Source organism: Sander vitreus, chromosome 14, assembly GCF_031162955.1.
Source record: "Sander vitreus isolate 19-12246 chromosome 14, sanVit1, whole genome shotgun sequence".
Taxonomy (NCBI): domain Eukaryota; kingdom Metazoa; phylum Chordata; class Actinopteri; order Perciformes; family Percidae; genus Sander; species Sander vitreus.
The window spans coordinates 26,504,321-26,528,125 of record NC_135868.1 but is presented as its reverse complement, the minus strand read 5'-3'; the positions used below and the strand labels follow the sequence as shown (position 1 = coordinate 26,528,125).

At 43.7% G+C, this 23,805-nt stretch overlaps 3 protein-coding genes across 4 annotated transcripts in view; 1 reads left to right on the top strand and 2 right to left on the bottom strand.

Moving 5' to 3' along the window:
• abcf1 (ATP-binding cassette, sub-family F (GCN20), member 1) overlaps positions 1-15,319 on the top strand; it is a 20,526-nt gene extending 5,207 nt beyond the window's left edge. For both annotated transcript variants that reach the window (XM_078267520.1, XM_078267519.1), the window contains exons 4-25: positions 1,641-1,767; positions 1,856-1,890; positions 3,573-3,662; positions 4,949-5,005; positions 5,101-5,178; positions 5,490-5,585; positions 5,742-5,864; positions 6,084-6,184; positions 7,556-7,641; positions 8,176-8,315; positions 8,816-8,964; positions 9,054-9,137; positions 9,614-9,738; positions 10,961-11,073; positions 11,847-12,021; positions 12,435-12,509; positions 13,126-13,196; positions 13,275-13,307; positions 13,535-13,703; positions 13,784-13,848; positions 13,931-14,003; positions 14,981-15,319. In XM_078267520.1, coding sequence (XP_078123646.1) covers positions 1,641-1,767; positions 1,856-1,890; positions 3,573-3,662; positions 4,949-5,005; positions 5,101-5,178; positions 5,490-5,585; positions 5,742-5,864; positions 6,084-6,184; positions 7,556-7,641; positions 8,176-8,315; positions 8,816-8,964; positions 9,054-9,137; positions 9,614-9,738; positions 10,961-11,073; positions 11,847-12,021; positions 12,435-12,509; positions 13,126-13,196; positions 13,275-13,307; positions 13,535-13,703; positions 13,784-13,848; positions 13,931-14,003; positions 14,981-15,147 — 2,232 coding nt within the window. In that variant the 3' untranslated portion in view covers positions 15,148-15,319. The remainder of the gene's footprint in view (positions 1-1,640; positions 1,768-1,855; positions 1,891-3,572; positions 3,663-4,948; positions 5,006-5,100; positions 5,179-5,489; positions 5,586-5,741; positions 5,865-6,083; positions 6,185-7,555; positions 7,642-8,175; positions 8,316-8,815; positions 8,965-9,053; positions 9,138-9,613; positions 9,739-10,960; positions 11,074-11,846; positions 12,022-12,434; positions 12,510-13,125; positions 13,197-13,274; positions 13,308-13,534; positions 13,704-13,783; positions 13,849-13,930; positions 14,004-14,980) is intronic.
• LOC144528734 (small ribosomal subunit protein mS40-like) lies at positions 15,310-18,478 on the bottom strand. The gene is made up of 6 exons (XM_078267521.1): positions 18,289-18,478; positions 18,111-18,208; positions 17,933-18,001; positions 16,385-16,451; positions 16,239-16,298; positions 15,310-15,628 (listed from the first exon to the last, which is right to left on the bottom strand). Exons 1-6 carry the CDS (start codon positions 18,461-18,463, stop codon positions 15,429-15,431), a joined length of 669 nt encoding a protein of 222 aa, XP_078123647.1. The 5' UTR covers positions 18,464-18,478; the 3' UTR covers positions 15,310-15,428.
• A 1,321-nt stretch (positions 18,479-19,799) lies between these two features.
• On the bottom strand, positions 19,800-23,293 carry LOC144528625 (small ribosomal subunit protein mS40-like). Its single transcript, XM_078267328.1, has 6 exons — positions 23,177-23,293; positions 22,272-22,440; positions 22,094-22,191; positions 21,916-21,984; positions 19,987-20,053; positions 19,800-19,900 (listed from the first exon to the last, which is right to left on the bottom strand). Exons 1-6 carry the CDS (start codon positions 23,255-23,257, stop codon positions 19,833-19,835), a joined length of 552 nt encoding a protein of 183 aa, XP_078123454.1. The 5' UTR covers positions 23,258-23,293; the 3' UTR covers positions 19,800-19,832.
• Between the last annotated feature and the right edge of the window lie 512 nt (positions 23,294-23,805).

Below are 23,805 nucleotides of genomic sequence, written 5' to 3'. Positions count from 1 at the left end.
TAGAACACTTGTAGGCATGTATACTGTCCCTGTCAGGTCAGGAAGAATCACATCCCCCGGTACCTGCGGTACAAGTCCGCATTTTGGCATGGACTTGGTACCGTATGGGTTCTGTTGACATCCCTAGCCGTTACACACTCAGGCGCACCGCTGTGACCAATGAAAATGTTTAGTGGCACCTGACAGATTTTTGGTCGCACTCCGGAAAGGACATCTCGATGGGTCTTTGTTCCCGGACCCAAAAAGACCCTAAAAAATGTACTACCTGGAATCAGACCTGTCTATTATTTGACAGCTGGGACCAGGACCCTTGCAGAACCGAGAAAGGTCTGACTCGCACCCGACCAGACCCGGGAGACACACCCGATCGGCAGCGATTTGACAGCTGATTGCTATGAATGTCACTTTACAATTTGTAACGGAGGTGTAACGTTATGAATGGCCGCTGTTCTGATTCGGGTGCCTGGGTCTGTTTCCCGACGGTTCAGTAAACTGCCGTTAGCATCCTTAGCACCGGAGTTAAGTGCTCACCGGGTTTGGATTGCTGTAATGATAGTGGCTGGCTGCTAGCTGGCTGGGGGCTGACTGTGGATGTGTCCCCGGGGCTGTTGTCAGCTCTCATCCTTACTGAAGCCTTGCAGCGCCAGGAGAGTGAGGCAGACCGACAGGGGTGTGTTAGCTGGCTAAATTACCATTAGATTAGTCGTCTGTCTATACAGTTAACGTTACTGATGAATTCGTGGGTTAGCCCAGAGTTGTTAACTATGGTCAAAACAATCATACTAAAAATAACTGAGCGTGTTGAACGATGTCGTAATCTTATGTTACCCACCAAGAATTAGCTAACTTTATAGACCAAACATTAGCATTAGCTACTTAGCACCTTTTATAGTAGGCTAACCTTAAAGCAACACCAAAGCACTTTTCCTCTTAGGTCCCTCTACAGGTTGGAAGTGGAATTGTCCATTACTGTTATCATTACCATTATTCTTATGTCTCACTCGAACAAGTTGATGAACCACTGAACCGATTTTGGAAACATTATTTTAAGGTACAAAAGAATCTTTGGTGTTGGATCAATCAATTTCAATAAATAAGGTCTCTGTTGTATTACTGTGTTGCAAAGTGGCATGTAATCAATGACAAAACGATGCCATGTGGCAGTATTATGTTTACTGAGTATAAAACATTCATTAAGGAGAATATAAAAACAGCTAAAATGGAGTAATACAGGCATGAAATACAAGAATAAAAGTGACCAGTGCAGTGTAAGAAATGAACAATTACTTAAAAAAGGAAGCATCAAACAGAAAGGTCTTCAGCCTTGATTTAGAAGAAGTGAGAGTTGCGGCAGACCTGCATGTTTCTGAGAGTTAGTTCCAGATATGTGGAGCATAGAAACTGAATGCTGCTTCTGTGTTTAGACCCCCCCCCCCCCGAGAGGTCTGGAGGGTTCATTCTCTAGCAGCAGATCAGAAATAAACCGTTCAGTGCTCTAGAAACCAACAGTAGGGTAAACAATGAGCATTTTACGAAACGTTAAGCCGGCCAGCTTCTTATTTTACTCGCTGCATTTCTGATCAACAAATGTCAATGTCAGCTTTTAAATGTGAAATTGAATTTGAAGCTGTTCTTTTCAGTCTCAGAAAAAGAAGAAAGACCGTCGGAAAGGCAAAGGCGGTGATGTGGATGATGATGATGATGAGGATGTCATGCTGAAGTTGAAGAAGCTTTCAGTGCAGGCTAGTGACGAGGAAGACGAGCCAGGTAGGATATGTCAAGACTTCTCCTAGCAATGCAACCCTCCTTGTTCTCACGTTTGTACAGTCATTGTAATGTTGTTTCTTTTCCACAGTCGTGGCCCCCAGGAAGGGAAACAAGAAGACTAAGGTTAGTATCAGTCTACATGGCCCGCTGTGCTCACTCTCACATGTTGCAGTGTAAAGGCCGTTACATGGAGCTAAATCAGGGCCAAATGTTTTGTTAATTTGAAAAAAATATATATAGTTGAAAAACTAAAGCTTGAAATTGAAAATTTAAGTTTTGGTCTAAAACTTGAACAATTAAACCATGTATTCGAACTAAAAATAAGTTTGAATAAAATTTAGATTAAATTCTGGAATTATTTTTGAATAAATTATTAATTTTCATTTTTCACTTTTATATTTATTTTCAGTTCCACATTTCATGTTTTCAGATTCAAAACTTGTTTGTTGTACCGAAACCCGGTTCCACTATGGAACTGGTTCCTACGCAACCGGTAGGGATCGGACCAGATTAGAACGCAAATTTCGGTTCCTCATTTTGGTTCCACTTAAAGGAGAATTCCGGCCAATTTTTACGTTAATCTTGATCGCTATAGCTACGCGAGTACTTTCGATAGAAAAAAAGCCGACCCGAATCAGTGCAGGTAACACGGAGAAGCTGCAGCTACGTACTACAAGCGTCCCCTGAGCTAAAACGGCAGTGGTTGGGGCAAGTTTTAGAGTGCCTTCGTCCCTCTTAACAGACACAAAATGCAATTAATATGTCTGTGCCACATGAACAGGGACCTTACATGTCAACAAGATGCGTTTTCAACTCACATTGTTTAAATTCACTTACCCTGGTCCTTGTATCGATCCTGCCGGTAGCTAGCTTGCCCTTCTAGCTGATAGCCGTTAACCGTTAGCTGCTAGCTGCCGTCCAGTGAGTGTATTCAGACAGGCTTCTGTAATAATCATCCCAATAACAATCCATCCGGAATTCTCCTTAAATGTGTCGACTGAAGATTTTTCCCTTTGTCGCTCCGAAACGGACGTTAAAATATCACACTTTCTCTGTAGTCTACCGTTAGCTAGCTACCGTAGATGTAGGCTACTTTTAAAATGCCATATTTTCGTGCTGGGCTCACCAAAACGGCATATTAGCCATTTACTGCACGTGATTGCTAGTAAACCTATTACATCTTGGATGTCATTTTTCAGTTTTTCAAGAATCGGTTTATGAATCGGAATCGTTTTAAAAGTACCGTTTCGGCATCGGAATCGGAAAAATCCAAACGATACCCAACCCTACGTTGCACACTGTGCGTGACGAATTAGCGAAGCGAAAATGCCAAAATAATCGCCTGGGAATAGTTCACATCAAAACTGTTCACGCTGGCAGCGTTGCGATTTTGCGACAGTTTTGAATAAAGTTTTGGATATTCGTGCCAGCTCATCTACCATGTCGGTGGGACAGCTGCTGAAGAGAGAGAGAGAAAGTGACGGTGACGCAGTGTCAGCGGACGAGAGAGAGCAGAGGAGAGTTAACATTCAAGATATCAAGCGATTGTACAGTAGCTAGAGACTGCAGCCTAAGCACAAATAAATGCCGCAGCTCCTCAAAACCATTGCAAAAACTCAGAAATCAACCTTGTTTCGGGAAAAAAAAATGAGGTCGCTTTATCACCACGTAATAATCTTGCTCTGTGGGAAAGTGCTCGTGACAAAAACAGCAGTTTGAAAAAATATATTGATGTGCAAATTAATCGCACGAAAAATCCGTCCCCGGTGTGTAAAAGACCTTAAAGCAGCTGTGGTCTCCTTCAGGGGGGAAACATCTTTGCTGCTCTCAGCCAGGGCCAGAGTGATGAGGATGAGGAAGCTGACTTGGATGAAGACGATAAACCAGCAGCAAAGGTACAGTGCTGTTTTTCTCATGGCTTGAAATTACCCCCAAACAAATGCAGCATGAGTCTGTGCGGTGTTCACTGATCTCATCTCTGGATATTGCACTTCTCAGAGTTGAAATGATGCTACCTTTTGGCTGGAGCAGACTATTTTAGTTGTTTTGGAGGGGTGGGAGGTTGGCACACATTTCCTAAAGGGTCCTTAGTGTGGAAGATTTAAAGTGCCGACATGGAAATAAATAAAAAATAAATAAATAAAGTGAAATACAGTAGACATTGTTATATGTATTTCCTTTTCATATGTTGATGGAAATGTGTTTATTGAATAAATAAAGATGTAGCCCTAGTATCATGCAGCCCTAGTTTTAGCTTAGCCCTTAGCCCGCCATCTTCCATCTTCAGACCCAAAGTTTTCAGTGAAAAAATAACTAGATCCTGAAATTAGCACCCTTATGTACTGAATCAAGAATCAATTTTGAATTGGGAATCGTGACCACAAGAATCAGAATCAAGAGATACCAAAAGATTTACACCACTACTGAAGCGGTTCCATAAAGGTTAATTCAAGCTCACTCAATCAGACTCATTTGAGACAGGTTCAAGCAGTCAACATAAGTGAAAGTCGACTGTCGATTAAACGTTGCTACCCTCGCTAGTTGGCACCAGAAATACTAGTCTGTTAAGCTTATTAAAATAATTTTATGAACAGGGTTATTTCTGCATAGAGGAATGTTTGCTGCCCCCCAAAGAGGTTTTAGCCTGCGCCAAAGGAAAATCACCAGTGCCGAAACATCTTTGACTTGCAGCAGAGAACTCCCCTCTCCGTCATCCACGGTGCTATTTTACACATGCAGCTGGCGCTGATAAGCCAGCTGCTGCATCGTATGACTGGACGTGAGCGTGACGTGAAGCTAGCGCTAACCCCTGTTTTCCACCAGCCGCGGTTTTGATCTGTCCTCCACCATGTGCCATACCGTCTCAGAAGCTGAGCGGCTTGCCTGGCGCACATCTTTAGCGAAGAGCCGCTTCACGCACGCTTCTGGGACGTGCCGTGACACTGGTGGTGAAATATCAAGCATTGACTTAAATGGCTGCGATTGCCTGCAGGGGTCGCAGTGCCTCAGGGAATGCAGAGCAGATGCGCCTTGTGGAAAATAGGGGTTAGGGGATCTCAGTTTGACCGTGCAGAGTGAGGCTGTATCGGACTCTCCCGGTGTGTTGATCTTGCTCTGGACACCTTTTTTTAATTGCGTGCATTTGTAATGTCTGAGTTTTTAACTGGGCTAACCTCTTTAGTCACCAGAAAATGATGAAGACGAGAAGCCAAAGAAGGGGAAGAAAGAGCAACACAAGGCAAGTAATAAGCATTGATGTTAGCTCACTTCTTTATCATTTTGATATCATTTTCAGCATGGTAACCCAAGTGTGATTGCACTTTATCCATGTAGAAAGGCAAAGCTGCTGAACGAGCCCGCAGCGAGGATGAAGATGAGGAGGAGGAGAGTGACGGAGGTGACATGATGAAGGTATGTCTGTTTTCCAGCAGCTGTCTGTTCTCCCCCTCTGCTCTGGATCAGAGTGCTAACATTTCTCCTGTCTGACTGTTACCATCAGTGTGCTAACGTTTCTCCTGTCTGGCTGTAACCATCAGAATGCTAACGTTTCTCCTGTCTGGCTGTAACCATCAGAATGCTAACGCTTTCTCCTGTCTGACTGTTACCATCAGTGTGCTAACGTTTCTCCTGTCTGGCTGTAACCATCAGAATGCTAACGTTTCTCCTGTCTGGCTGTAACCATCAGAATGCTAACATTTCTCCTATCTGGCTGTTACCATCAGAGTGCAGAGGATGTGATAGCAGATCAGGCCAAGCAGCAGGAAGACGACCCATATGCTAACCTCACCAAAAAGGAGAAGAAGAAGAAAAAGAAACGGGTAATTATGATGTCATTAAATATGCTGTTATGATGCACTCATTATATACACCATGTGAAAGCAGTTGTCTAATGCAATGGTAAACGGCTGCACTCCCTCTCAGGGATTTTTAGGGATGCAAAGATAGCGATGTTGTGTTGTGTGTCTGTGTTCCAGATGGAGTATGAGCGTCAGGTGGCCAGTGTTCGTGCTCAGGATGCCTTGGAGGGAGATTTCTCTATTTCCCAGGCGGAGATGTCCTCCAGACAGGCCATGCTGGAGAACGCCTCTGATATCAAGGTTCTCTACTTCCATAATGTTCTGTTCTCTTGACATGTGAACCTAATTATAAGAATATTGCGTAAAAGCTCTTAAGATGCTTTTAACAATGAAAACCTTTTGGAAAAAACTGCGTGCGGTGCAGAACTATGTACTGAAGATGTGTTCTGTGGCCTGTAGCTGGAGAGGTTTAGCATGTGTTCTGTTAGTGACCATGTGTTGTGTGTGTGTGTTGTGTAGCTGGAGAGGTTCAGCATATCTGCTCACGGCAAAGAGCTGTTCGTCAACGCTGACCTTCTGGTCGTGGCAGGAAGAAGATATGGTTTAGTTGGACCAAATGGGTAAAGATCTTTTAGTTTTTGTCCTTTTACCTGACTGTGAATACTCTGATGATCAGGTGTTGGTTTGGATATGTAACCATCAGAACAGGGTTGGGATTAGTTTAGAGGACCAACATGGTGAAGATGCTCTCTGACATACTAAACTATTTACACACCATTGAAAAGGAAAGATGGGACAGCTTTAAAGGAAAGAAACGAAATAATGATTCAATAAACAAAAAACGAAATTAACAGGTGATACGGGAAAAAGACGACAAAAAGACGGCATCACATAAAAGCAAGTCTATAAAATGGGTTTTAAGAAGTGATTTAAAAGAAGTCAGGGATTCAGCGGGCCTTATCTCCTCGGGCAGGCCGTTCCAAAGCCAGGGCGTCCTGACGGAGACGATCACCTCTGGTTTTTAACCTTGACTTTGGAACGGTCCTGCTCGAGGATCTAAGGCTGCCAACAGGCTCGTATGAGGGGCTGGATCCAGACGAGCTCTAAAAGTAATCAGTAAAATCCTAAAATCAATTCTGAAACAGGAAGGGGGAGCCAGAGAAGTGAAGCTAGGATTGGAGTGATGTGAGAAGCCTGAACGGGGAAGCACTCTAGTATTAACAGAAAGTTGAAACTTATTGATTTATTTATTTTATTTTTTAAATACCTGGGGCCTCATTTATAAAACTGTGTGGCAGATTTGCGTCAGAAGTGGCGTACGGACGAAACATAGGCTATGAGTACGCACAGAAATATTCAGATTTTATAAAACGGATTCCCTTTATAAATCACAATCGACTCTTAATGTGGCGCAGCTTTTGCGGCCCATAGTTTCCCTTAAATGGTCAGTGAAACGCCCCAAATTTAATATTCATCCATACCGACATCATGGGCAGAGAGGAAAACAAAACAAAGGGCTTTCACTCAATGTGAAGTTGTAGTTCTTGTTAGAGTGGTGGAAAAGAGGAAAATATGTTTGTAGAGCACAGTTTGGGCATTACGAATGTCAAAAAAGCTGTAGAGCAAGTGGCAGCAGATCAAGCATCAATCATCACATCCATACATATATTAAATAGATCCATCAAGACAATACAGGAATAAAAATAAAAACCTACTAAGATTGGCATCTGAGCCATTTTTTTCAGTGCCTGCTTAAAACCTCCTAAACTTATGACCATCTTTAGATTTCCTGGCAACTTGTTCCACAGGCTTGTTGCTACATACAAACATCTATTTAAAACAATGTTTGCATCAGCCCTGCATGCAGTACTTAGCTGTGACTTGAACCTGTGTTTTACTGCATGGAATCTACCTGTAATGTGAAGTGTGCAGGCTTCCTGCTGCTGTCTGTATCTCTGTTCACTGTCCACTTGTCTCTGTCTCGTCCTCAGCAAAGGAAAGACCACGCTACTGAAACACATCGCCAACAGAGCTCTCAGCATTCCCCCCAACATCGACGTGCTGCTCTGTGAACAAGGTGAGGGACCTGTCCCTCTGTCTGTCTCTGTCTCTCTCCCTCTGTTTCTGTCTGTCTTTGTCCCTCTGTTTATCTCTGTCCCTCTGTCTCTATCTATCTCTGTCTGTCTCTCTCCCTCTGTCTCTATCCCTCTGTCTGTCAATTCAATTCAATTTGCTTTATTGGCATGAACAGAGAAAACATGATGTTGCTTACAGAAAATGCATATATAGTACATATCACATATTAAATACATACAGTAGGCGTCACATGGATTCTATACTGCACTGATCGTTATACAACACGCTACATTACAAAACATTTACATAACACAATATAATACTTAACTGTTTTGTACAATAACATTACTGTACGATACTAAAACAGTCTTTAATGTTAGGATCTTATAGTGGTGAGTCCCTCAGGTTGTGGCAGGCAGAGACATATTGAGCTGCCAGTGGAGCTGCTGTCCCTCTGTCTCTGTCCCACGCTCTGTCTCTGTTCCACAGTCCGTGTGGTCTCTGACTGTGTCCTGTTGTCCTGTGTGTGTCCCAGAGGTGGTAGCAGACGAGACCCCGGCGGTGCAGGCGGTGCTGAAGGCAGACACGCGGCGTCTGAAGCTTCTGGAGGAGGAGAGACAGCTGCAGGCTCTGCTGGAGAAGGGAGAGGACAGCGTGGCCGAGAGGCTGGACAAGGTCAGAGACGGCCCGTCCCGTCTGAGAGCCTAACCCTGTGTCTAACACACACCGTCACACATATGTATTCATTGAAGCTCTGTTAGCATTCTCCTAGTCTATATCGACGGCGTTTCATTTATTGGATAGTCCCGGTGCCGTCGGAGGTTCCTTTGTTTTTCCTACATTTTCGGCCGGATGTCCGTCCCCTTCCTCTTCATTTTGTGTTGGAATTCTAACCTCCGGTGGATTTCTGAGGACTGTGGTTAACTGCTCCCCAGATCTCTGCAGGGTAAATCCAGACAGCTAGCTAGACTATCTGTCCAATCTGAGTTTTCTGGTGCACGACTAAAACAACCTTTGAACGTACACGTGTTCCACCAAAACAAGTTCCTTCCAGAGGCTATATTGCAGAGGCGCCATTGCTCTGCCTGGTTTAAAGAAATGCCAATAAAACAGAGCAGGTTTTTCTCCCATATAGGATTGAGTCATTGTTAAAGTAGCGGTGTGCTGCTCCACAGGTGTATGAGGAGCTGCGGATCATTGGAGCTGCAGCAGCCGAGGCCAAGGCCCGGAGGATCCTGGCCGGTCTGTCCTTCACCCCCGAGATGCAGAACCGAGCCACCAAGAGGTTCTCCGGAGGCTGGAGGATGAGAGTGTCCCTGGCCAGGTACTAGGTCACAAACATGATGTGTGGAAGGTGTCCAACAGGAGCTGTTGGAAGGTGTTTCCCCTCACTGTGACTGTGTGTGTCCACAGGGCTCTGTTCATGGAACCCACTCTCCTGATGCTGGACGAGCCCACCAACCACCTGGACCTCAACGCCGTCATCTGGCTCAACAAGTACACAGCAACTTTTTATTCCCATGTTTGCCTCAATCTTACCGGCGAGCATCTGATAATTGTAGTTTTTATATAAGTATTAAGAATAGGAAGGGCTGTTACCGCTGCTGGTCTGTGACTGAGACTGTGGAGACAACGAGGCTGTGCGTGTCCTGGCAGTGGGACACTGTGAGCCTGAAGCTGCTTGGCTTCAGTTAGTGCAGGGGTTCTAACGGGCCGCCTCTTTATTGCTGCAGCAGAACCATGCAGCAATATGAATAAATGCTGCATGGTTCTGCCGCATGGCCCAGTCTGTGAAAGGACTGGCAGGGCAACGCGAAGCAGACGATGAAGCCACACCAAACACCACAACCACCAAACAAAGACACGAGAATACAGAGTGGTGACCACAGGTCATCTCAGGAGCCCACTGCTGACTCATGTTTCTACTGCTTTTTTAATTATATCGATTGTGTGCTTGTAAACTCTTTCCACAGCTACCTTCAAGGCTGGAAGAAGACTCTGCTCATAGTGTCCCACGACCAGAGTTTCCTTGACGAAGTGTGTACAGATATCATCCACTTAGACAACCAGAAACTCTACTATTACAGAGGCAACTACTGTAAGTATCAGGATACACGACATAACCCCCCAATAACAACATCCTTCTCACTCCATTAGCTTTGTCAGTTGAGGTTAATAGCAGTTAGTTTCAGTCTGTAGAGCAACAGGACGTGTTGCACTTTACCGTGCAGTCAGGGCTGCACCATTTAGAGAAAAAGTCATGTTGGGATTTCCAATACTGCCATTGTCATAGAATGGTATCATGAGTCTACTTGCTCAATTAATAAGAAAAATACACCAAATTTCAAATGTGTATTTCTCAACTTGAACATACTACGGTAAGTTAAACGAGCATAAAAAGAAATCTCTTCTTAAAGTCTGCATGCTCTGAACCCCTCAACACTTCTGGTACTTGACCATACGGTCAGCACACTGACTGATCACTGGTTATCTTCAGGTGGCTTCATCTGACGGTAATACTGTCGGTAAAGTGAAGGCTGTTACAACATGGAGACTACAGTGCACACGGTGTCACGCACACACAGCACACCTTTTAGTTTATTTGAATTGCAGTTTTTTTGTTTAGATCATTTTTTTGGGGCTTTTCCGCCTTTTAATTTTTGACAGGACAGCTAGGACGAGAAAGGGGATAGAGAGGGGGAAGACGCGCAGGAAATCATCACAGGTCGGATTCCAACCCTGGACCTCTGCGTCGAGGCATAAACCTCTCAGTATATGTGCGCCTGCTCTACCCACTGAACCAACCCGGCCACGAATTGCACAGTTTTTGCAGTTATGTATCACGATTAGATTGATAGTGCAGCCCTACTTAGTTTTATCGCATATTTCTGTACTGGGTTAGTGTTCTGGTTAGACAGAGTAAGACATAGAGAGAGCGTGCACACACACGTTTGTTTCACTATCTTTGTGGGGACCCGTCATTGACATAATGCATTCCCTAGCCCCCTTACCCTAACCTTAACCATCACAACTAAATACCCAACCTTAACCCTTACCCTCACCCTAACCATAACCTAATTCTAACCCTAATCCTAAAACCAAGTCTTAACCCTCAAACAGCCCTTTAACCTTGTGGGGTCCAGACCCCACAAGTATACTGTGTTCCCTGGTTTTTGGACCCCACGAATATAGTAAAACAAGCGCACACACACACACACACACACACACACACACACACACACACACACACACACACACACACACAGCTGAAAAGTGGAACTGCTGCTTGACTTTGCTCAGTGTTTGTGCTTTTCTTTCAGTGACCTTTAAGAAGATGTACGTGCAGAAGCAGAAAGAGCTGCAGAAACAGTATGACAAGCAGGAGAAGAAACTCAAAGACCTGAAGGCTGGGGGCAAGTCCACCAAGCAGGCTGTGAGTACAGCGTTTCCCACAGGTTGAGAATGTCCTTGTGGTGGTGGGTGGCGCAGGATGCGACGGCCCGGCGTGTGAGGGCTGGGTTCAGTAATAAACTAGCCAAACAAAGGTTTATGAACTATTTATTGAAAACAATGACTAGGCAACGTAACCTTAACGGATCATTTTGAAATGAATAACTATTAAGTAATAGACATATCAGACTAAAAGATGGATCAAGATACAGATGGAGTGTATAGCCATGATGTGCTATGTCAGTTCAATCTGGTTGGTTTGTCAAATGTTATGGTTCAGCAGATAAAATACCTGATTACCCAGAGCCCAAATAAGCTATAACTTAACCTTAATACTATGATGCATACAGAAAGTTACATGTTATTAAAAATGTCATCACTGTCTCATCCTTATTCCTGTTAAATCATATAAGACTAAGGCTATCTAAAGTAAATGTTTGCTTGTTTGTTAGATCATTGTTTTCAAGTGTTGTAATACGTGTTTTGGGGATCCTAAACACACAGTTTTGTGTTGTTGCATTCATTAAGATCTCATCTGAACAGTTAATGGATTCCGGCACGGAGAACTGGAACTAAAGGCTCAGTTAGCAACTAGAGATGTTCCGATACTGATACCAGTATTGGTATCGCCTCCGATACTGCCTAAAACGCTGGTATCGGGAAGTACTGGAGTTAATGCACCGGTCCGATACCGCGTATTAAAGCCCTAAAGAAAATCTACGTTAAATTGTAATGTGTAAATGTGTTTCCTCTCAGGAGAAGCAGACTAAGGAGGCCCTGACCAGGAAGCAGCAGAAAGGCAAGAAGAAGGGCGGTCAGGAGGAGGAGAGCCAGGACGCCACTGAGCTGCTGAAGAGGCCTAAAGAGTACACGGTCAAGTTCACCTTCCCCAACCCCCCGCCTCTGTCTCCACCCATCCTGGGCCTGCACAGTAAGAACATCTGCACACCAAACCACACACGCCTGTTAGCCTGAGCGACCAATCAGAGCAGGGAACCGTGTCGCAGCGCTGAGCGGAGGCCAGCTGTGATGCTGGAGCATCATCAGGCCATCACAATTGAAATTCCAAACGTGTCCACGGCGCTCCTCCTGACTCAGCTAGGTTTTACGCTGGCCGCAGTGTCCCTGACTCGACGGCGCACCAGCCCAGTCATCGCATATTTTGCGTAATTCTACGTTCTCACCCCCCAAACGAAGCGTACCAGAGTTCATTTGTAGCCACCTCCTGGAGGTAAACGCTCCACGGGTTCCCTCAAAACAGAACTAAACAGGGCAGGTAGTCGTGGAAACTTGGTTGAAAGCTGAAAGTGCAACATGTGACTCGGTGCTTCCTCTCCTGTACAGGTGTGGACTTCGGCTACGACAGTCAGAAGCCTCTCTTCAAAAACGTGGACTTTGGAATCGACATGGGCTCCAGGAGTAAGTAGGCTGCAGCCGGCGTCACTCGGGCAGCGTTGAGGGCTCGGAGGGGTTTGGAGGGGTTCGGCTCACAAAGACCTTCATGTAATAAAGTCAACGAGCCAGGTTAGCCCTCTGAGCTAATGTGTGCTAACAACTGTAGCCGAGGGTCATAAACCAAAAACACAGAGGCTTCATAATCTGGACCAGCGTGAACCAACACGGCCCACACACTTTCATTAACTCCCGCAGTGACAACAGCAGCGCATGGCGCTGGCTTCACTTCTCCCGTTTCTACCCTTCACAATAAAAGCCCAGCTTAAATTCACTCCGAGCATTTCAATACATAGCTCACACAACACTGGCTTTTGTTTATTATCTATCTAGTGTCTGCAAAAAAAAATAACATCAGACACTCTATGGCATTACGTTTCTGTGAGCTGTAAACTGAGCCCTTCTAAGCAGACAGCAGAAGATAAGGGGCAGAGAGAGGTCTTTCTGCCCGTTGATGGATGTATCCTCTGTTCTGTACTCGCTCTGTGTTGGAGTAAAGGCAGAAGTTGAGATGAGTTTGTCGTGGCTGCTGCTGACAGGATTTTGTATCGATTCTGACAGGACTCTGTGTTCCTCCCTTTAGTTTGTATAGTTGGACCCAATGGTGTGGGGAAGAGTACCCTGCTGCTGCTGCTCACTGGGAAACTGGGTCCTGTAAGTGTGCACATCCGCAAACATGCGAATGGGACTGAAATCCATGGACTGCTGAGGTAACGCGTGTTTGTTTTTCAGACTAAAGGGGAGATGAGGAAGAATCATCGCTTGGTGAGTACCTCACCTCTGTAACATCCATCCCGACCACTCTGAGCTATTCCACGCTACTCTTGTATCACCATGTTTGGATGGAAACATTTTGATGTGAATGAGTGAATTAGAACTAAACTATGGAAGCGACCCCCGTGTCATTTTCTAAAATGAAAAGGTAGTAGTGTGGATGTAGCCTTAGACCAGTTCTAAGTCACTAAAGTGTGTGTGTGTGTGTGTGTGTGTAGAAAGTGGGCTTCTTTAACCAGCAGTATGCCGACCAGCTGAACATGGAGGAGACGGCCACAGAGTACCTGATGAGGAACTTCAACCTTCCCTACCAGGACGGCAGGAAGTGCCTGGGCCGCTTTGGCCTGGAGAGCCACGCCCACACCATCCAGATCTCCAAACTGTCTGGTAAGAACCTGAGCCTGACACCCTGCCTGCCAGCGGAGCAGACAGACATGTGAGTGTGTGTGTGTGTGTCTCTCTAACAGGGGGGCAGAAGGCCCGCGTGGTGTTTGCCGAGCTGTCCTGCCGCCAGCCTGACGTGCTGGTCTTGGTAAGGAGTCTCTCAGCACTCTGCTCACATTGTATCTGAAGGCCTCGGCCAGCCTCTGACTCACTGACTATTTCTCTAACAGGATGAACCCACCAACAACCTGGACATCGAGTCCATCGACGCCTTATCAGAGGCCATCAACGAGTATAAAGGAGGTAAGAGGAGATGAAGGGATGATACGATGAGCCACATGTTCGACTGTTGCAGGTTGAAGTCGCAGGCCAAATGGCCCTGCGTAACATTGACTGGCAGCCTTTTACATTTATTTAAAATGTTTTGAAAGTTTTTCTGAAAGAACAAAATCATCCATGTTTATTTTAGATTTGATCATTAACCCTTGTGTTGTCATTGGGTCAAATTTGACCCGTTTTCTAAAGGTCTCTTTTTAACTACCTAATTTTGATAACACGGATGATTCCATACAACGCTCTTCGCAAGTACAACAAAATATCAGATCTCTACTTTCATTGAATTTTGGGTGTTTTATTAAATTTTTTTCGCATTTGAAAAAAAAGAAAAAAAAAAGAAATTCCAAACAGTCTCCTGACTGAACGTTGACCCTTCTGTGATTGTCCTTCCTTTAATATTAGTCTAAACAATTCATAAAATCTGCTTTTTTTTAAAACTTAATTAGGTATAATTTCCTACAAATGAGATTTATTGACCATGAATTCCAAAAAAAAAACTAAGATTAGTAATAAGTTGGTATTAGTGGTGTTTATACACGGAAGTGAAAAGAAGCATTAAACGTCCAAAAAAAGGGCCAAAAACATTGAAAAAGGGCCACAGGTGTTGGGAAAAAAAAAAAGGGTCAAAACAAATCTATTTCATATTTTTGAAAATCGATATAGTATTGCTAAATAAAATGTCGCGATACTCAAGTGTATCGATTACGGAGCTGATTTCAAGTGCCAGTGTGAAGGCGGCGCAAGACCATATTAATGTCTTAGATGTTAAACTGACCTAATACCTGCCAACAATGTTGACAGTACTCTTTTCCTTTTGCTTTGTGTATGTTGAAACAAACAAAGTACAAAAAAATAAAAGTAGGCGGTTGAATTCAGAGCCTGACCGATGGATGTGTGTGACCTGTTCCTGATCAGCTGACTAACAGCCTGTCCTTCCTGTGCAGCGGTGATCATCGTGAGTCACGACGCGCGCCTCATCACGGAGACTCGGTGCCAGCTGTACGTGGTGGAGGACTGCACCGTCAACCAGATCGATGGAGACTTTGAGGACTACAAGCGGGAGGTGCTGGAGTCTCTGGGAGAGACCATGGTCAACAAGGTCAACCCCTGATGGAGCAGAGTTCCTCCCCCCCCCAGTAACACGGAGGATATTTCTACTGGACTCTAACATCTTCAACAGCATGAAGTTGCACACATATTAGAGTGTTAATTTCTACAAATGAAAGTGTAAAATCTGTAGGCAAGATCTACAAAGGCCAAACAATAAAATAAATCCATTTTCATCATGTTTTTATTGTGATTATTTGTATACCAGACGCACATATAGATCAGTTATTGGTTATTATTAATGGCAGCACCATGACCTCCAGCAGGAAGGCCTGCTCTGTCCTCTCAGCTCTTTAGGTAAGCCTTGTACGTCTTCTTGACTTTAGCCACTTCCTTCTCATCGGGGCTGATCTCACTGTACCACTGATACCAGCTGGTGCCGGAGATGAGGGATTGGGGCGGAGGGGTGGACCCCACAGCATCATGGGAATTGGAGTAGTCCTCTCCTGCAAATTCCACATATGGAATCTGAAAGGGGAGTAACCCTGAGAGAGGACAAAGGTGTTAGTGATGGCTGACTGGTTGAGTTAATAAAAACCACTTTGAGCATGTGATGAGAAGTTTGAATCCATGGAACAGAGAAATGCCTTCAGGGGTCAGACTGGGGTCTGCCAGTGTTGCTTAACAGTGTAGTGACTGCTGAGATGTTAAAAACACAATATTTCCCAGCTCAGCTTCTATCCGTTTCTCATGGATACTTGTAACAAAACAAAAAATAGTTACTGCCTGCAGCCTTAGTCCTCAAATACGGTTTCAGTTTCCTGACGTGTAGCTAGGCTGAAGGTCCAACCCTCATTTAGTTTCAGATAAATGCCATTGGCTTGTACAGGGGACATGGTAAACTGGATTGTCCTGCTGCCACTATGGCCCTACAGAGTCCCATTTACTGACGGGACCTGAAGTATCTCATGGCAGTTTGATGTCTGTTTAAATATGAATTTAATTTATAGTGTCAAATCATAACAGGAGTTATCTCAGGACACTTTACAAGTGCATAGATTACAGATGCATAGGTTACCGATGCAGGTTACCGTTCAAAGAGAGAAAAGAATGGGAATGCAAGGGGCAGCTGGTAGTTATTGTGCCGTTACGTACCGTGATCTCGTGCTGTGTTCACTGCCTCGTTCAGCTTCTTCTGCTGTTTCATACACACACCTGGAGACAGCGAAGGCAACACAACATGAGCCGGCTGCTGCTTCAGCATCAACACATGAGCTCCCTGTGACGACAAGCTGACTCACCTGTTTGAGTGGGGTCATACAGCAGGCCAGTGTGGGGGCTGATGAACTGCTGCAGCAGTTTTACATTCTGCGAGAGAAGACACGCCTGGGTTACCATGGGGTTGGCGCTAAAGCTGTGCACCTTGACATTCTGTTCATTAAACAAGCTGCCAATATCACAGTGGTCAGAAACAAAGCAAATACAGAAACCCCGAGCCAACGCAAGCCGTCTCCAGGAGACACTAAAAAGTGACGCACGTGGCTGGGACATGCGTGTTGTTGCCATGGTTTTGGCCTATGAAGTTATTGAAGTGGGCTGTCTGTCTGTCGGCGGAGTTGGAACTGGCTGACGTGTTTCAGTTTAACCATCTGAAGTTTAAACGGTTAAATCTATTCTCCTACTCTGAATTTATTTTGCATCTGTAATCTTTGCATCTGTAAAGTGTCCTGAGATAACGCACGTTGTGATTTGACACTAAATTAAATTCATATTTAAACAGACATCAAACTGCCATGAGATACTTCAGGTCCCGTCAGTAAATGGGACTCTGTAGGGCCATCTAGTGGCAGCAGGACAATCCAGTTTACCATGTCCCCTGTACAAGCCAATGGCATTTATCTGAAACTAAATGAGGGTTGGACCTTCAGCCTAGCTACACGTCAGGAAACTGAAAACGTATTTGAGAAAATATTGGGTAGATGAATCAATAATAAATCGTTATTTGCGTCCCTCATTAGCTTGGCATTGCCATCTTCTATCAGGGGAGGGGATACGGAACCACAAATGTGATGTCATTTAGAAACAGTTGCCGGAGCCTCGACACTGGGAAATGTCCCGCTCACTAAATAGCTTTCATGACCACCTATCAAAATAATGTTTGTGTTTATGACAAAAGGTCATATGGCAGATGTACAGTTTTTTTTAGACTCTTTATTAAAAGCTATACATATTTGTATCAGATGGACTGTAGTCCTGATTACGGTGAAAAGGTTTGACGTTGGATGGCTTTGACCTTTTTGTTTCAAACACGTTTTACACATTGTCTAGAAAGCCAAGATGCACTCCAGTTTCCTCTTTTTATACTGAACCAACTTTACAGAAGCACAATGATAAACATGATCACACGTTCACTTTCTTTCTGCATGTGGTTTTTTTTTTGAGGTTTTTGAATGGAAACATGCCTGCCACAGCCACAGGAATGAACACATGCTGTTCCAGGTGAGCTGGAGATAGCACTAAGATGGAGCAGTTTGCATAGTTTTCTGTAAGGCTGATGTGGGTAGTGGTGTGTAATAGAATTGTGAGGCTTTGTGCTTTCAAACTACACACAGTGTGTCATGGTTACGTAAGAATGCAACTAACCCTCCTCCCGGCTGCTACGTGTTATACACAGTCCACTCATGCAGCAAGATGCTCCATATCCAAATATTACAGACAGATTAAAGATGTATTGCTTTCCTTCAAACAAATGTGTTAAATGAGCAGGTATAGTGCTTGGTTCGAATAACTGATAACTTATAAATGATAATAGAAGACTAACTGTTATGGCATATGAGACGCTGACCCACCTGATGATGGATAATAACGTTTGGATCCCTGCATACTGGACAGGGGTTTCCACATATCTTGTCTCCTCTCTGCAGAAACAGAAGCACTGTTAATGTTACTTTACTTTACATGACAGATGTACAGTGCTGTAGGTGCTGCATGGAACTAATAGAAGATGGATTCAAATAGAAATCTTACGATGCAGGTCTTGCGTGTCTTCTGTGGGGGAATGCCACCTTTGTGGTTCCTCCTGTAGCCGGCCCACACCGGATTGGCTCCATACCTCTCAATGTACTCTGGTAGGGGAAAGGAATATATTGTAAAACCAAGTATCAGGGGCTAAAGATGTGACGTGACCGGACTTTCTTTGAGGTACCTTCACTCTCCAGATAGTCCCATGGTCTGTCCTTGTAGCGGAGGAGAGCCTCGGCAGCCTGAGCAGCCTCCCTGTCCTGCAGCGATGCAGTTGTGCACAAACAGTGATGCGGCGGTACAAACGGAGGGAGAGCCAGGTAGGATCTTACAGGTAACCTCTGCAGACACGACTGCATGAAAAAGAAAATCAGCACAGCATTGTTATCATCGAAACATCCCTAACACATCCGGCCAAACGGCCCACGACTACATGTATGTATTTTGGTCAGTCAAATGGTCTATGGTTGGTCAGTCAGTCTACATAAGATAGGATACAACTGTGTCTGTCCTGAGGGACAGCTGCACTACAGAGCGGCAAATGTTAGAGTACAAATTGATAAAATAAAGATTGTGAGTAAGGTGCAAAAACCAAAACTACGAAATAAAATACGACTTGCCTTTCGGACACCGTAGCTAAATATCCCGTAAACATGGCTCATAGCCCATGCTCATAGCTCACTGGGCGGGACGTTAAAGCTGCTGGAATAGTAATAAGTACTGGAATAGTTTCGTGAATAACACAAGCACTTTGTAATTACTTTAAAAAGGTACCAAACTCACTTTAAAAGAGGCAGAAGCTGTTATTGCTTAGGTTGTTTTTCTCTCATAAAGAGAATTGTTCTTTAGCGGTTGATGAAAATACTTTCTATAAATGCCAGAGGACTACGAAACATTGTTCAAAGAAAAGCCATCTTTATTTTTTGTAAGGACTACAATGCGGATGTTATTTTCATCCAAGAAACTCACTCATGTAAAGAGGACGAAAAGTTATGGAAGAGTCATTGGGAAAAGATTAGCGAGGACAGTAAAGAGATATCAAAAGTGCTTTTTATGAAAAACTTTACTCGAGAGATATTAATCTCAAAGATCCAAAGGAAATCTTTAGCTTGATTAACTCACCTAAATGTGTGGATGCAGAATATAATAAAATCTGCTGTCAGGACATAACTCTTGAGGAGATTATATGGGGAATAACTCAATTAAAGAGCAATAAATCAGCAGGCTGTGATGGTCTGACCTCTGAGATGTATAAATGTTTCTCTGAGTCACTAGGTACATTTCTTTTAGCTGTCTTCAAAGAATCTCTTGACAGAGGGGAGCTTCCTCCTTCTCTGAGGCAAGGTGTCATAACACTTATCCCAAAACCCCACAAAGACCCTCTATTAATTGAAAATTGGCGTCCCATTACATTGCTAAATAATGACTATAAGATTCTAGCATCTATCTTAGCAAAACGCCTCAAATCTAAATTACACACTTTAATTGATGAATGCCAATCTGGTTTCATGAAAAATCGTCACATAGCCAATAACTAGGGTCGGGCATCGTTTGGATTTTAACAGTTCTGATTCCAATTGCGGTTCTTCCTTTCAATTCCGGTTCTCATCGATTCTCGATTCCGATTCTTTGAGGGGTGGAGTTGAAACGGGTCACATGCCTCAGAGGTTACCGTTCAAAGAGAGAAAAGAATGGGAATGCAAGGGGCAGCTGGTAGTTATTGTGCCGTTACGTACCGTGATCTCGTGCTGTGTTCACTGCCTCGTTCAGCTTCTTCTGCTGTTTCATACACACACCTGGAGACAGCGAAGGCAACACAACATGAGCCGGCTGCTGCTTCAGCATCAACACATGAGCTCCCTGTGACGACAAGCTGACTCACCTGTTTGAGTGGGGTCATACAGCAGGCCAGTGTGGGGGCTGATGAACTGCTGCAGCAGTTTTACATTCTGCGAGAGAAGACACGCCTGGGTTACCATGGGGTTGGCGCTAAAGCTGTGCACCTTGACATTCTGTTCATTAAACAAGCTGCCAATATCACAGTGGTCAGAAACAAAGCAAATACAGAAACCCCGAGCCAACGCAAGCCGTCTCCAGGAGACACTAAAAAGTGACGCACGTGGCTGGGACATGCGTGTTGTTGCCATGGTTTTGGCCTATGAAGTTATTGAAGTGGGCTGTCTGTCTGTCGGCGGAGTTGGAACTGGCTGACGTGTTTCAGTTTAACCATCTGAAGTTTAAACGGTTAAATCTATTCTCCTACTCTGAATTTATTTTGCATCTGTAATCTATGCACTCTGTAAAGTGTCCTGAGATAACGCACTGTTGTGATTTGACACTATAAATTAAATTCATATTTAAACAGACATCAAACTGCCATGAGATACTTCAGGTCCCGTCAGTAAATGGGACTCTGTAGGGCCATCTAGTGGCAGCAGGACAATCCAGTTTACCATGTCCCCTGTACAAGCCAATGGCATTTATCTGAAACTAAATGAGGGTTGGACCTTCAGCCTAGCTACACGTCAGGAAACTGAAAACGTATTTGAGAAAATATTGGGTAGATGAATCAATAATAAATCGTTATTTGCGTCCCTCATTAGCTTGGCATTGCCATCTTCTATCAGGGGAGGGGATACGGAACCACAAATGTGATGTCATTTAGAAACAGTTGCCGGAGCCTCGACACTGGGAAATGTCCCGCTCACTAAATAGCTTTCATGACCACCTATCAAAATAATGTTTGTGTTTATGACAAAAGGTCATATGGCAGATGTACAGTTTTTTTTAGACTCTTTATTAAAAGCTATACATATTTGTATCAGATGGACTGTAGTCCTGATTACGGTGAAAAGGTTTGACGTTGGATGGCTTTGACCTTTTTGTTTCAAACACGTTTTACACATTGTCTAGAAAGCCAAGATGCACTCCAGTTTCCTCTTTTTATACTGAACCAACTTTACAGAAGCACAATGATAAACATGATCACACGTTCACTTTCTTTCTGCATGTGGTTTTTTTTTTGAGGTTTTTGAATGGAAACATGCCTGCCACAGCCACAGGAATGAACACATGCTGTTCCAGGTGAGCTGGAGATAGCACTAAGATGGAGCAGTTTGCATAGTTTTCTGTAAGGCTGATGTGGGTAGTGGTGTGTAATAGAATTGTGAGGCTTTGTGCTTTCAAACTACACACAGTGTGTCATGGTTACGTAAGAATGCAACTAACCCTCCTCCCGGCTGCTACGTGTTATACACAGTCCACTCATGCAGCAAGATGCTCCATATCCAAATATTACAGACAGATTAAAGATGTATTGCTTTCCTTCAAACAAATGTGTTAAATGAGCAGGTATAGTGCTTGGTTCGAATAACTGATAACTTATAAATGTGCAACGATGAATCGATTAGTTGTCAACTATTAAATTAATCGCCAACTATTTTGATAATCGATTAATCGTTTGAGTCATTTTTTTATTAAAAAAAATAAGATTTCTCTGATTCCAGCTTGTTAAATGTGAATATCTTCTAGTTTCTTCTCTCCTTTGTGACAGTAAACTGAAGATCTTTGAGTTTTGGGACAAAGACAAGACATTTGAGGACGTCCTCTCAGGCTTTGGGAAACACTGATCCACGTGTTTTCACCACGTTTTTGACATTTTTATAGCTCAAACAACTAATCGATTAATCGAGAAAATAATCGACAGATTAATCGATCAAGGAAAATCGTTATCGTTCGTTAGTTGCAGCCCTGATAACTTATAAATGATAATAGAAGACTAACTGTTATGGCATATGAGACGCTGACCCACCTGATGATGGATAATAACGTTTGGATCCCTGCATACTGGACAGGGGTTTCCACATATCTTGTCTCCTCTCTGCAGAAACAGAAGCACTGTTAATGTTACTTTACTTTACATGACAGATGTACAGTGCTGTAGGTGCTGCATGGAACTAATAGAAGATGGATTCAAATAGAAATCTTACGATGCAGGTCTTGCGTGTCTTCTGTGGGGGAATGCCACCTTTGTGGTTCCTCCTGTAGCCGGCCCACACCGGATTGGCTCCATACCTCTCAATGTACTCTGGTAGGGGAAAGGAATATATTGTAAAACCAAGTATCAGGGGCTAAAGATGTGACGTGACCGGACTTTCTTTGAGGTACCTTCACTCTCCAGATAGTCCCATGGTCTGTCCTTGTAGCGGAGGAGAGCCTCGGCAGCCTGAGCAGCCTCCCTGTCCTGCAGCGATGCAGTTGTGCACAAACAGTGATGCGGCGGTACAAACGGAGGGAGAGCCAGGTAGGATCTTACAGGTAACCTCTGCAGACACGACTGCATGAAAAAGAAAATCAGCACAGCATTGTTATCATCGAAACATCCCTAACACATCCGGCCAAACGGCCCACGACTACATGTATGTATTTTGGTCAGTCAAATGGTCTATGGTTGGTCAGTCAGTCTACATAAGATAGGATACAACTGTGTCTGTCCTGAGGGACAGCTGCACTACAGAGCGGCAAATGTTAGAGTACAAATTGATAAAATAAAGATTGTGAGTAAGGTGCAAAAACCAAAACTACGAAATAAAATACGACTTGCCTTTCGGACACCGTAGCTAAATATCCCGTAAACATGGCTCATAGCCCATGCTCATAGCTCACTGGGCGGGACGTTAAAGCTGCTGGAATAGTAATAAGTACTGGAATAGTACGACACTTCAATGTCATACATGCTGTTGGCGTGGTAACTTTACTGAGTTATAAAACAATGCCCTGCTTCTACGCATGACGTTAGACTGTTTACAGAGTGTATTACTGCCGAGAAGTTGTCAAATTATATTATATTAAAGTTAACGCAAGGGACATTTTTACCGAACATGATACTAACGTTACTGCACGGCTTGGGAATCTGAAAGCGTCCGTCCAGCCATAGAAACAATACCGTTCAATGTAAATGTCAGTGCGTCCAGCCTTTAAATCTAACGTCAGCCTGTATTAAAACCTTAGTACACTGAATACAAATAAATTAATCGGATGATGAGTATATCAATCATAAGTCTAATAAATACCTGATAATGTCGTAATGGTTGTAAAGTAGAAGGCGATAGACGGCACAAAAGTTTCGCGATGCTCTGAAAGGAGGCAGCCATGTTTGTTCTGTCACACTCACAGTGGGGGTTGAAGGTGAAAGGTTAAAGACCAAGCGATAATGTAGCAATATCAAGCTAACATTTTACATCAGAAATGTATCATTTATAATTCCTTTATATTGTGTGCAAATCCATGCCGTTTTATTTTAGTAAATATATACCCAATATATATATGATTGGTAAATGTTGCGTTCTCGCCGACTGCCACGTGATTTTGATCAACCCCAACAGACAAACCAGTCGCCATTTTAAAGAAATATTATTACCTAAATGTATATATAAAATAATAACTATATTCCAGCAAAATCAACTAAATGTGTCTGTGTGCTTTTTAATCTACTTAATGATACAACTATACAATACTTTCGAGGTAAAACTAGGGAGTAATTCAAAGATATTGTTTCCAAAATGTGAACTACGCCATTACGCCCTTGGATAGACAGAGAAGGTCGGTTATCCACCATTTTGTTTCAGTGGAAAACGGAGAAAAAACGTTGCTCGTGACGTAAAAAACGTCACATAGTATAAAAGCTAAGTCCCTCCTCTTC

Excerpts from the sequence above, each read along its gene's own strand:
- LOC144528734 (XM_078267521.1), bottom strand. The coding sequence starts at position 18,463 with ATGCAGTCGTGTCTGCAGAGGTTACCTGTAAGATCCTACCTGGCTCTC. Across the intron at positions 16,452-17,932 it reads ACGTTATTATCCATCATCAG|AATGTAAAACTGCTGCAGCA; the intron begins GTGGGTCAGCGT and ends CTTCTCTCGCAG. Across the intron at positions 16,299-16,384 it reads GTATGACCCCACTCAAACAG|GTGTGTGTATGAAACAGCAG; the intron begins GTGAGTCAGCTT and ends CGCTGTCTCCAG.
- LOC144528625 (XM_078267328.1), bottom strand. The coding sequence starts at position 23,257 with ATGGCTGCCTCCTTTCAGAGCATCGCGAAACTTTTGTGCCGTCTATCG. Across the intron at positions 21,985-22,093 it reads AGACACGCAAGACCTGCATC|AGAGGAGACAAGATATGTGG; the intron begins GTAAGATTTCTA and ends CTGTTTCTGCAG. Across the intron at positions 19,901-19,986 it reads GTATGACCCCACTCAAACAG|GTGTGTGTATGAAACAGCAG; the intron begins GTGAGTCAGCTT and ends CGCTGTCTCCAG.